General features: G+C 25.7%; 1 protein-coding gene across 1 annotated transcript in view; it reads left to right on the top strand.

Moving 5' to 3' along the window:
- Positions 1 to 11851, top strand: part of LOC100200726 (uncharacterized) — a 30688-nt gene extending 18837 nt beyond the window's left edge. Inside the window, exons 8-15 of the mRNA XM_065816411.1 lie at positions 304 to 458; positions 542 to 695; positions 5119 to 5139; positions 5225 to 5546; positions 5807 to 6008; positions 10013 to 10171; positions 10941 to 11034; positions 11273 to 11851. Of these exons, the coding sequence (XP_065672483.1) occupies positions 304 to 458; positions 542 to 695; positions 5119 to 5139; positions 5225 to 5546; positions 5807 to 6008; positions 10013 to 10171; positions 10941 to 11034; positions 11273 to 11358 (1193 nt within the window). The 3' untranslated portion in view covers positions 11359 to 11851. The remainder of the gene's footprint in view (positions 1 to 303; positions 459 to 541; positions 696 to 5118; positions 5140 to 5224; positions 5547 to 5806; positions 6009 to 10012; positions 10172 to 10940; positions 11035 to 11272) is intronic.
- The last annotated feature ends 1431 nt before the right edge of the window (positions 11852 to 13282 follow it).

Below are 13282 nucleotides of genomic sequence, written 5' to 3'. Positions count from 1 at the left end.
TTTGTTTGCAGAAGCAAAATTTTTGTGGAACATAAAGTAATAACAGCTAATTTCTATTTGTTTTAGCAAAATGGGTAAGAAGAACACGGTTTCAACCCAAGGACAAAACAAAAATTTGTCACATAAATTCTATTATACTAACAAGTGTAAAATTATAATATAGTATCAAATGTTTTTTTAATTGATCAAATAAAAAGTTAATGATTTACAAATGTCTATGCATATATCTTATCAACTAATTTATTAAAATAAATGATTTTTATTTATAATAATATAACAACGAGATAAAAACATTTTTTTTAGATAAAAGCAGTTCATATTTAGAAGTTGCGTGTTATATTATGAATGCAATATATGCTGCAGAAGGCTCTGGTGATGAGGAGTTATTGTGTACTACATACACAACAGCGGTGATACATATGAGGGAAAAAGTTCGTTGGTTTTCTTATCTACTTCAGGTATTTAACAAAACTTTAATTAAATTTTTGTTATTTTGTAATACAAATAAGTTTTGGATAAAACTGTGTTTTTTAACATGCAGTATTACTTTATTGGTTGTGCACACCACGTTTCACTGGCTAGTAAAAGTGAACATGTTTTTGCAGTTGATTGGATTTTTGAAAGTCGTGGTTATGGTTTTTTCACAAGTAGTTTATGGAATATTAATCATACTACTTTGTTAAATAATGTTAAAGGTACTTTTTTAAATGAGTGAAAATATTATTTTATTAAAAAAAAAATATCCTGTTATATACTTAGCCTATAAACTATTGAACTGATAACTTAATAACATTATACAATGGTTAACATTACCCTGTTAAGTTAACTAAATAACTGTTAACAGTTTTAGTATTTCTTGATTTTATTTTGTTGTTGTTGTTGTTAAGTTAAATTTAGTTTGAATTTCATCATTGGAAAATTATTAGTACTATTTGATAATTATATAGACATATGGAATTCTTAAATTATTTTTTAAAAGCGATTAAACTTGTGTGCTTCGTTGCAGACATTCTAAGCAGCAGAAACATTTTTAATTTATTTTAAACTAAACAATAGTTAATAAAAAATAAATCAGGATATGAATATTTAAGTTACACACAGTGTGTGGAATATTACAAAAGTATAAGGATATTACTATAAAAAAGTATAAATAAAAGGAATAAAAGTTTTTAATGTTTCTTTCAAAATCTTTTAGCTTTAAAACTCTATCTATATAAATATGACTAAACAAAAAAATATGCAAAGTAAACAATAAAAGGCACAAAGTAAAAAAAAAATTAAAATGTAACATAAATTATAGCAGGTACAAGTAAAACCTAAGAGATATTATATATATATTAATAGCTTTTATACATATATACCTCATAAATATACATATATACCTCTTAAATTGCACATATATATACCTCATAAATTATACATATATACCTTTATAAAAGGTCCATATGTATATTTATATTTTTTAATTTTTTTATTACATAATATAAATAATATTATGTATTAATTACTATTAATTGTATTATACAACATATTTGTAAATCTAAAGCACACTTAATCATTTTCGATGACAATACAAGGAAATGGAAAAATTTGACCAAAAAATGTTAATTAAGTTAACAAAAATTTAATTTGTATTTCCCCATAAGAACACTGAATTAATAAAAAAAAAATTTAAAAACGTAACAGTAATTTTTCCTTCTACAAAAGATAACAAAAAAAGAATTTCTAGGCCCAATAGAATTCTGCTTGCATAAAGCATGGATTTGAAAAAAGAATTTTTTTTTGATTTAATAGTTAAAATTAAAAATCAAGGACTAGGATGTTATAACTACCTCTACTTGTAGGAGTTAAGCATATACTAAGATAGAAGTGTGCTTTTAAAGTGTAAAAGTTCAGTTTTATAATAGATTCAAATAAATTAAAAATTTTTTTTTTTAATCCGAGCCAAAACCTTAAAACCTTAGGTTCATCAGAATTCAATCTTCTGGAAAATTTAAAGAAAACATTACCAGGTTAGGGCTCAATTAATTTTAAAAAAATCTAATTGCAAAAAAAATTTTGCAAAATTTTTTTTTCTTTGTCTTCCCTCACCCACATTGCCTCCTGTTTTGTTATGTGGGATTTAAAGCTATGAAAACTTTTTTAAATGGGAGGAATTGTATTTTAGGTACAAAAACATGTTTTAAAAGACATTTTGTAATTGTAAACATTTGCGCAAAAATAAATACAATTAGAAGTGCAAGATTGAAATTGCTTTATTATGCATGTTAGATTCCAGCTCTCTAAATTTTTGGTTTAAATTAAATTATTCCTAAACATTTAAATTATTCCTAAAAACTTAATTGTAGTTTGTTCATTCATAATTCATTCTTTCAGTATGTTTTTTAATAAAAGAATGTGAGAGATAAATTTTCTTTAATAAGATTTTTTTAAATAAAATTTAGAAGTGATTATTAAACATGAAAAATTTAAATTTTTATTTATTTTTGAACAGAAAAATTTTTAAGCAGAATAATTTATTTGGTATTTATTTCACTCTTTTAATGAATTATAATTAAATTTTTATATTTAACGCAAATTTTTGCAGCTCATCAAGAATTGTTATGTTTTATTAAAAATTTTCAAGAAACAAAAAGTAAAACAACTTCACAAAATGAAAAAATTATTTAACTTAAGATGACTGACTAATGCATTTAAATTAAATTAAAATAAAATGAAATTAGACAAAATTATGTTTATTTTAAAAACTTTTATTATAATAATTTAAATTTTTTTGAATAAGATTAAAATAAAATACACTTTAAAACAAAAATGTTTTCTTCCTCACTTCCTCTATGTTGTAAATTTGATGTTACTATTTGAATTTAAGATGCCATTCTAGATGTCACTGCAATTTTCGCAAATTACAAGTTGCAGTATTCTGTTCGATTCTCCTTAAAATTATTATAAAAAAGCAATAAAATTTTGCAACAAATTTGCAATTTTAGTCTTTTAAAATTTTTGTCTAAGATAGATTTTGTTTATAAAAGATTGTTAATGAAGATTTGCAAATTAAAAAAAAAACTTAAATCTCGATCTTGCTATAAATAAAAATTTGAAAATATGAATAAAAAATCCTAATCTTTTCTCTCCAAATGCTTTAATATTAATATTTCTACTACTAGATTTTATATATTTTTAAAGTTAATACCTTTTAATATATTAAATTTTACATTAAACCTTGAAGAAATATTCTATATATATTATTAAATTATATCACAAGAACAGAGTTGGAGTCAAATACATATTTATATTTGGTAATAATAGGCTAAATTGGCGTTTTTGTATTCATATTGTATTTGATTTAAAAATTTCTTAAAGGTTTGCATTTAATTGAAATGTATTTTTAATAAACTAAGTTTACTGTTAAAAATAAATTACATCAACTGCCATTTTTTTTGAAAAAAACCAAGAGATTTGTTTTATTTTTTCATTTTTAATACTAAAATAAGTTAAAAACTTGTTTTTAAAGTATATTTGTTAAAAGACTTTTGATTTTCATTCTTCATTTTTCATTCTTCTATTTAGTATATCATTCTATTATTGTATTGAAAAACCTTTTTATTTTTTCTAAACCTAAAATACAAATATTTGTATTCGGAATTTGAAAATTGATGTAGTTGTATTTATATTTCATTAAATGTACGAGAGTGGTCTGAAGAGTTTCCAACCTAACAAAGATAAAAGACATTTTTTCGAAATTTTATTTTTTATTTTTCAACATAATCTCCTTGTAACTCTACACACTTTTCCCAGCAATTTTCTCTGCAATATAATTGTTCACGAAGGTGATTGCCTCTTCATTTGATAAAAATTTCTGACCTCCGAGTGCAATTTTTAAATGAGGGAACAAAAAGAAGTTGCTTGGGGCCAGATCTGGTGAGTAAGGCGGATGGTCAAGCAGTTCAAACTGTAATTCAATGATTTTCGCTATGGCAATGGCTGAGGTGTAAGACAGTGCGTTGTCCTGGTGAAACAGGATTTTCTTTTTCTGCAAATATAGCCGTTTTTCTGCAAGTTGTTTCTTTAAGCTTGTCAAGCAATGATGCGTAGTATGCTCCTGTAATGGTTTTCTTTTTTGAAGATAATTGGTTAAAATAACTCCACGACTATCTCAAAAAACAGTTGCCATCACTTTTCCAGCCGAAAAAACAGTTTTTTCTTTTTTTGGAGCCAGTTCCCCATTTGCAACCTACTGTTTGGACTGTTTTTTTGTTTTGGGCGTATAATGGTGTATACAAGTTTCATCTACAGTAATTAATCGTCGCCAAAACTCAGATTTATTGCAGCTAAACAGCGCCAACATAGCATTGGAAATATTCATTTGAACACGTTTTTGATCCAACGTGAGCAAACGCAACGTGAGCAACGCGCGGACAGCTTTCTCATGCCTAAATTTTCATGTAATATATGACAAATATGTTCTTTTGATATGTTCATAACCTCTGCTATCTCTCTCATTTTAATTCGACGATCGTCTAGCACCATTTGGTGAACTTTGGCGATGTTTTCATTGGTAGTTGTAGGTTTTTAACGTTTCTCGTCTCCCAAGCTCTTACAGCCACGTTTAAATTCAGCTGCCCAAAATTTTACAGTGGTAAATGACGGTGAAGAGTCCCCGTACACAGAGTCTAACTCATCTTTGATTTTCTTAGGCCTATTTCCTTTCAAAAACAAATATTTTATGACAGCTCGATACTCGATTTTGTCCATTTTCACAAAATTACTCACATCAACTCACTCAAACGACTGTTACATAACAACTGCTCATTCAAAATGGCTGAAACTTTGGTGAATAGCTATCAACATATGAACAAACAAAATTCACTTGTTTTTATTTACGAGTGCTGCCATCTTCATGTTGAGGTCGGAAACTTTTCAGACCACCCTCGTATTTGACCCTAACCCTGCACCAAAAGAAAAAAAACACATTGAGAAACAAAAAAAACAAAAAAATTAAGAAAGTTGTGAAGATGCTAATTCAATCATGGTTTGCAATCTTGATATGCTTAATTCAAACCCTGTTGATATTTCTTTAGTTTATAAACTGTGTTTAAATTTTTTTTTAATTTCGTTTAGATAATGTAGAGGTTGATGAAGGTTAGCACTTCGCTTTTTTTTTTGCAATTTCTATTTTAATATTTTAACTTAATTTTACAAACATTCTATCCTAATTAAATTTCAGCAAATCTTCTTCAGTTAGTATATGCACAGTTTCAGGAATTTCTGCTTACAAAGGCATTAAAAAGAATTGTTTTACCTGTAACTTGGTATCCAAATGAAGGAAAAATTGAACTTCATCAAAGAGCGCTTTCATTTTTAGAAGATTTAGGTGTTGGTCCTGTAAGTGAACAAATGGATTCAGCGTACATTCATTTGACATCTTTTTATGCATGGTGGGGATCATTGTTTAAGCAATATTTGTTAATAAAAAAATCTGGTATTGTTGATCAAGTTGAATTAAATAAACAAGTTGAATCTTTCAATGAAATTATAAGTCCAGAAAAGTAAGCAATAAACTTTATTTAAAGAGATATTATATATGTATAATATCTATATATGTATATATATATATATATATATATATTTATATATATATATATATATATATATATATATATATATATATATATATATATATATATATATATGTATGTATATATATATATATATATATATATATATATATATATATATATATATATATGTAGTATATATATATATATATATATATGTAGTATATATAATGCTATTATATAATTTATAGAAACCAACTTGTGACAATGTGCAAATCTGTGTTTCAATCTTTTATAAGTGTTACTGAGTTCCAGACTAATTCTAAAAAGCTGAGTTCTTTAAATATTGAACAAGAAGCATATAAAATAGCTGCTATGTTGGAAAATGCACACAAGGAAATTGTTTCCAATATTGAAATTTTGCCCAAATCTGATGAATCTACAATAGAGGAGGTATATACTTTAAAATTAGTATTTTTAATGCAGGGGTGCAAAGTCCTTAAATTGAAACTAGATACACACTCACGCAAATACACACTGATTTTGGTTGGCGCAGTTTCAATTTATTTTGCACAGTTTAAGTTTTAAATTAAAACTTTAATTTTTATATCCTACTTTAAGTTTTAAATCAAACTTTAAGTTTTAAATATCTCTTTAAGTTTTAAATCCAATTTTATATTTTAAATCCATTTTTAAGAAAATTAAGAATAAAAGAATAAGAAAATGGATTTTGTTTTTGATGCAATAAATTCAAATTTAGAAAGTACCTGTTCAAACTGAAATAGATATATGTACCTGCCCATATTGAAGTTGATATATGTACTGAAAAGATGTTTTAAGAGTATATTTTTAAAATGCAATATGAGAAATATTGTTACCATGTGCCAACATAAACAAAAAGTTTTGAAAAAAAACAACAAATAACTAATAATAACAAATAATTACATATTTAAAAAAATAACTTTATAAAGTTATTAATTATAAATAAACTAAAAAATGTTAGTAAATTACATTTTTATGCGCAAATATTTTTTTAAAATTAAATAATATTCAAAGTGACACATAAAAAAAAAAATGCTCATACCAGGTTTTGAAAATAAACTCTTTATTTGTATATACATACATACAACATCTTATAACCTACTGCTGGAAAGAAGTGCCACTACATCGACTAAAGGCTTGGGCTAGGACATATATCATTTTTTTCATTATTCTTTGTTTTTTTCTTCTTTTTATGAAAAAAGCTGTATGCTATAAGGTTAAGCAAAAAGCATAATTGCTGATCTAGGGTTCAAGGTTAAACATTTGATTTGAAAACCAGGAATGTGCCTATTTTCTAGCAACATACTGAAGGACTTAGTAACTCCAACAAAACTTGTTTATTTATTACAAACAACTATCGCAGTATTGTCACCATTCCTGTATTAATAAGTGGCAACCCTCTCACTGAGTCCTTCTCTTTATTTCTTCTTGGTTTATTCTTCTTGGTTTATTCTTCTTTATTTCTTCTTGGTTTATTGGTATATTCTTGGTCACTACTGATCTCATAGAAATCATATATACAATTGATTGCAAAGTTAGCATCTGCTGAGGTTGCTTCTCTTTATTGTGCTTGCTATTATTTTACTCTTGATTCAATTCCATACCTCTACAAATCTCTCATTCGTCCCTCTACGGAACACTGTTGTTATATTTAGACTGGTTCTTCTAATGATCCTCTTTCTCTTATTAACAAGGTCCAAAAATGCATTGTAAATACAGTTGGACCTGCTTTATCTGCCAAGCTTGAGCCACTGCCACATTGCCATAAGGTTGCATATCTTTCTCTTTTCTACAAATACTATCATAGACACTGCTCAAAGGAGCTATTATCTCTTGTTCCATCAGTTCTTACACTACTCGTCATTCAGCAAAGTTGCATCCTTTTATTGTATCTGTTCCTGCATGCTCTAAAAGCTTTTATTTATCTAGTTTTAACATTTATTCTTCATCAACTTTTGTTCATCTAGTTTTTTTCCCTGCACTTCAATGCTTTGAAACTCTCTCCCAACTTCATGTTTTCCTGGCTCATACATACTCATACCTTCAACTTTTTATGTCTTCTGAAATTCTAGTGTAAACCTACATTGTTGTGAGTTTTATAAGCCTACATTGAGAATGCTATGTTACTGTGTGTTTTGGTTGGGAGTACAAGTCATAAACTTGCATTGTGTTTTAAACACATTTTGAAGGACTTTTCTACTATTATAGAGGCAGATATGTTTTTACTTTATCTACAGAAGTTTTTTAAATCCATGCATTTGCTGGGAGAATGTTTTAAAATTTACAGAGAAAGAGAAATCATTGTTACAGCGTATCGAAGTGCAACTCCTTTAACTGCATACAATCAAGCTTGTTTAGCTGTGTTCAAAGGTTATAAACTGATTTTACAAGTTTACATTAAGCATGAAAGCGTAAGAAGCATTAAACATGAAACCATAAGAAGCTTTCAATTTAATTTCATTGAAATGAAATCAGTGGCAGATGAAATAACTGTTTCCTCACCAATAACAAGCGGGTTACAAAACACTATCTAAATTCAGCGCTGGAAATAATGGCCTATCAATGATCAATGTTATCTACTTTTAAAAAAAAAAATGATGTTTTGATCTTCCAATTAATTCTGGTCAATCAATTTTGATTGCAAAGAATTGCAAGGTAAACTTAAAAATAAAAAATCATATTAAATTGAATTTATTAAGTTAACTAAATGTTTTTGATTATTGGAATAAAAATAGTTTCGAGACCAAATCTTTAGTGTACAGTATAAAAAAAGCGCAAATACAGAATGATAAAAAATACCAAAATATTTGTGATTGGTGAAAAAAACATAGTTACTAATCAAAATATTTTTTTTCTGACTTTGAAGTCAGAAAAAAAAAAAAAAATTAATTAAATGTTAATGATTTTTTAAGAATGATTTGAATTTTTTTTGAATGAAATGATTTTTAACTTGTTTTTGATTTTTAACTTGATTTTTAACCTTTCTTTTAAAGTCCAATTAATAAATAAAGTTTTTTAGTTATTTACTTTTGATTAAATTTATTTAATAATCTTGAAAGTTAGATATAATTCAACGTCAAAAAGATGTAACAGTTTTTGTTTATAAGTGTTGAAATTGGTATAAAATTATAAATTAAATTTATTATTATTAATATATTAATAATTAAATTATAAAATAGTGGCAGACTAAATAACAGACAATTATTTCATTTAATAAGAAATATTATCTAAATATGAAAAAATTATTATTTTTTCATATTACTTTGAATTACCCAAAACAAATGATAGTTATTTAACAAAAATTATATTTTCATCTGTTAGCTCTTATTAGCTTTCTAATGGGTCTTTTCTTTCATAAAGAAAAGACCCATTAGAAAAAATAAAGTGTTTAATAAGAAAATCACCAGCTGAGAAAAAAAAAGTTTTACTTTTTCTATATATTTATGGTGGTCTCTTTTTATTCAAGCCCTGTTTCTACAATTTTTGTTTGTAAACGTTTACTAAATTTTTATTTGTGTACAGAATATAACCTTTTCCTTTACACAACAAGTGCCAATCTTTAGAGCTAATAGTTTTAAGAATCATTATCTTGTACATAGGATTAGGTAGTATTAAGTAACAAAACTTTCTTAATGATCACTTAGTTGTTTTTTTGTTTTAAACCAATTTGTTGCCTGAATAAATGAGTTCATAATTTGAGTTGTTTAAAACATGCATAGTTGCTTTTCTGAAAGCTATTGAGCTATTGATTTAAATTTGCTTTTTTTGCTTTTTGTTGAGGATATTGTAAGACACGATACAAAACAATAAACATATTTAAACATGTAATATGAACATATATATCAGCCGTGGCGCAGTAGTTAGACCGCTTGCTTTATAAGCAGGAGATCCAGGTTCAAAATGAACTCTGGACATATTTTCGTGTCACGGTAAGGAGGCGTGAACTAGTTAAATGCACTAGTTAAATGTACTTCTGTGGTGCTCTGTAACAAGACCGTTAGGTCTTCTTGGGGCACCTAAATAACCAAATTAATATATATATATATATATATATATATATATATATATATATATATATATATATATATATATATATATACACACACAAGGTTAACACCTTTTGTGTATGTATCTATGTATGAAAGAAAATTTTCAAAGCCACCCAAATTACTCTTTTTTCATTTTTAATGTTTGTGTACAATGTAAATAATTTTTTTACCTAATTTTAATAACTTTTTTTGAGCCTCATCAAAGCTATTGAACATTTATAGGTTCCCTAATATTAAAAAAAAAGAAGCTTTTTAACATTATGTTTTGTTCGGTGTTTTTTTTTTTTTTTGATTGTTTATATAGATATCAAATATTACGTATTTAACAAAATAATAAAATTTATATTTTAAATAATTTTTATATAGCTTTTAATAATTTGGTGTTCTGATCTGATTGCCAAAGCAACATATCTTTTATGGGAAGTTGCTCCTGTTCAGAAATCATTCCAGGAGTTACATTTACTTCTTTGCAACAGCAGTTTTATGAATTCTCTTTCTAAAAAATACCCAGAACTTATATCAACTGTAAGCTTAATTTGTTTTTTATAAAATTTGTTAATACATTTTTTGCTTGCTAAATATAAATTTAAATGTTTTTTATTTTGAATATAAATGACTTAATGTGCTTAATGTTGGAATTAGGTAATTTCATGATATTGATATTTACATAGCAACTCTGGTATGTAATATTCACATTTTTCTATTATTATTTCTTATGAAGCCCTATCACCTACATTCTAATGGCTGCTCACTTTTTGATGTTGTTCCTAAAAATATCTATATGGTCTAAATTTTTATATGGTCTTAAGTATATAGTTATATGGTCTTAAATATATTTTCTCACTTTTTTTTTATTTTTTTATTATTCACTTATTCTAATATTACTTTTCATTACTAGAAATCATATAAAACTTAATGATCTAATGTCACTGATACTACTGGTGTCAAATAAACCACTGATATTACTAGTGTCTATAAATTGTTTTTAATCTCTACCCAGATTTTAACCCAAATTTAAATCATTTTAAATCAATTCTTCTTTGACACTAGTTCTCAATTTCTTCCTATTTCTCATTAGTTTTTAATAAAAAATTGCATGCAAGTTTTCTTTAATTAATTTAATGCTCTTTCAATTTTGAGGGAATTATTGTAGTAGAATAGTTTCACATCTATATCTTTAAATCATATAGAAATAGAAAAGATAATAGAAAACATAAAAAACAATAACAGCAACAAAATCATAAATTAAAAGTATGAATAAAATTTTTTTTTAATATAAATTTGTATTTTTCAGCTTCAGCGCCATGATTTTGAAATGCATGTCATGTCAGGCTCTTGTCGATCTACATTATTACGTCAATTGAAGAAAAGCCAGCAGTTGTTTTCAGGTGTAACATAAAGTTATAATATTTTACTATTTCTGTAAATTTTAAAACCAGTTTCCACATTTTTTTTGTAACACTTGATTGTTTTTTAATAAGAATATTTTTTTTTGAAATGTAATTAAAAAAATAAGTTGTTTTATTATTTATTAATTTTTGAAAACTATTAAAGAAAAAAATTATTTTTGAACGCAATAGCAATTTATAATAGTTTAACAATATATTTTGTTGCTTTTTGTTTCAGTTAGTCGAAAAATCGATATAAACAATGCTTCATATCTTTCAAGTAACAATATTTTTCCTCTTAAGCAAGATGGGTTTTTGAGCTAAAGAACTGTTTGATAATTATGTACAAAAAAATACAAAAAGTGTTCTAGAAAATGATGCATAAACATATATTACACACACGTTTTTATATATTAGTGAGTGAATGGTTGAAAAACAATTAAATAATTTTTTTTTTCCTTTCTGATATTCGACAAAACAAAAGTAGTTTGATTTAAAAAATATAACAATACGAGATTTCAAAATGCTTGAGTCTGACAATTTCATTTCTATAAAAAAACTTTTGCACAACCTTAAATTGTTTTTTTCTAATGCGCTTTAGAATATTTTAAAATTGTGTCACATTGATTAATAGTTAAATGATTAACAATTATTTCTTATTAGTTATATTTTATTGTATTTTAAAATATAAGTTTTTTGAAAAAACTATAAAAGATGCTGTAACTTATATTTTAATAATCTTGTTTTTATATTTTTATTTCGTTTTGTGAGATTAAATTGTAAATATATAATAGAGTTCTTTTTCTCTTTTGTTTAATTTGACTTGTTGTTGATTTTGTCAAAAAAAAAAAAAGTATAATATAATAAATTCAAATACCTGTAAATTATAAAATCTATTATTTTATTTATTTAAATCTGCGTACACAAACGAGCACAGACACACAAACACAGCTGCACACACATACACAGTGGCACACTGACACACATAGTTTTGATGCACAGACACACAAACACAGCTGCACATACATACACAGTGGCACATAGACACACATAGTTTTGATGCACAGACACACAAACACAGCTGCACACACATACACAGTGGCACACAGACACACATAGTTTTGATGAAACAATATTAAGTTTTTATTTTATTTTAGATTTTTCACATTTTCATTTGCATTTGCATTGTTATATTTAATTTTTTCATACTCAAATTTTATTTTAATTTATGAAATATAAGTCAATATAAGAGATGAGTATAAAGCTTGATATGTTAATTAAGTTGCTAATGATTTAGTTAAAAGTAAAAAATTACAAAATGCTATTTCACTTTTATCTTTTAAAATGTAAAAACAGTAAATTGACATCAGAAATAGAGAAAGAAGTAAGAATTAAAAACTACAGAGACTTAATTTGAGTTAAAACTTAAATGAGTTAAAACTTCTATTACAAAAAGCAACAATAAAAGGCACAACAAAATAAGCTCATACAATGAGTACGTCAGTAGAATGGTACACAGGTGGTGCTGAGTTAATTGTGGTTTTTAATAATATTTTTAAAAGTCTTAAAATTTATTAAAAAAAAAAAAGAAAAAGATAAAGAGTAGGAAATGGAGAATGGAATTATGAGTAAGAAAATGGCAACTTCAAATGGAGATCTGGGCTTAATCAAAAGCATTTGTCCAGAACTCCTTGCTTCACTAATAGAATAAGATTCCATTAAGTACTTATTAAATAGCTTAAAGAGAACTACTTTTTTCCAAAAGTTTCTACAACTCAGATTCTGAGATGTTCTAAAGAACACTTTTATGAGTTTATAACAGGAATGTTGTCTTTAATAGAACGTTAGTCTTTTTAAATGTAATTGTGTTTTAATTGTGTTACAAAAATGTTAATCTTTAACTCATATCGATCCAGCGTTCCCAAATGGGAACAAATAAATAATTTGATGTTTTGCTAATTCTGTTAATTTTATTTACTTGCTATAAAGACCTGGGTTCCCAAATGAGAACATTTATTTATATCCTCCAAAGACATTATCAATGCTCTTGTTTTGCAAAAATATATTTTTTCCTGTGTTCACATACGTGGATTCTAATAGAAAATTAAATTTACAAAAAAAAATTTTGTCCCAAATGGGTTAACTTTGGAAATGTTAAAGATTTCCAAAAGTCTCTATAACTTAGATTCTGAGATGTTGTGGAGAACACTTTTATGACAGGAATGTTGTCTTTAATCAAATGTTAGAC

This window comes from Hydra vulgaris, chromosome 13 (assembly GCF_038396675.1).
Source record: "Hydra vulgaris chromosome 13, alternate assembly HydraT2T_AEP".
NCBI classification, from domain to species: domain Eukaryota; kingdom Metazoa; phylum Cnidaria; class Hydrozoa; order Anthoathecata; family Hydridae; genus Hydra; species Hydra vulgaris.
The sequence above is the reverse complement of the archived record's forward strand: the minus strand, read 5'-3'. Positions and strand labels throughout refer to the sequence as shown.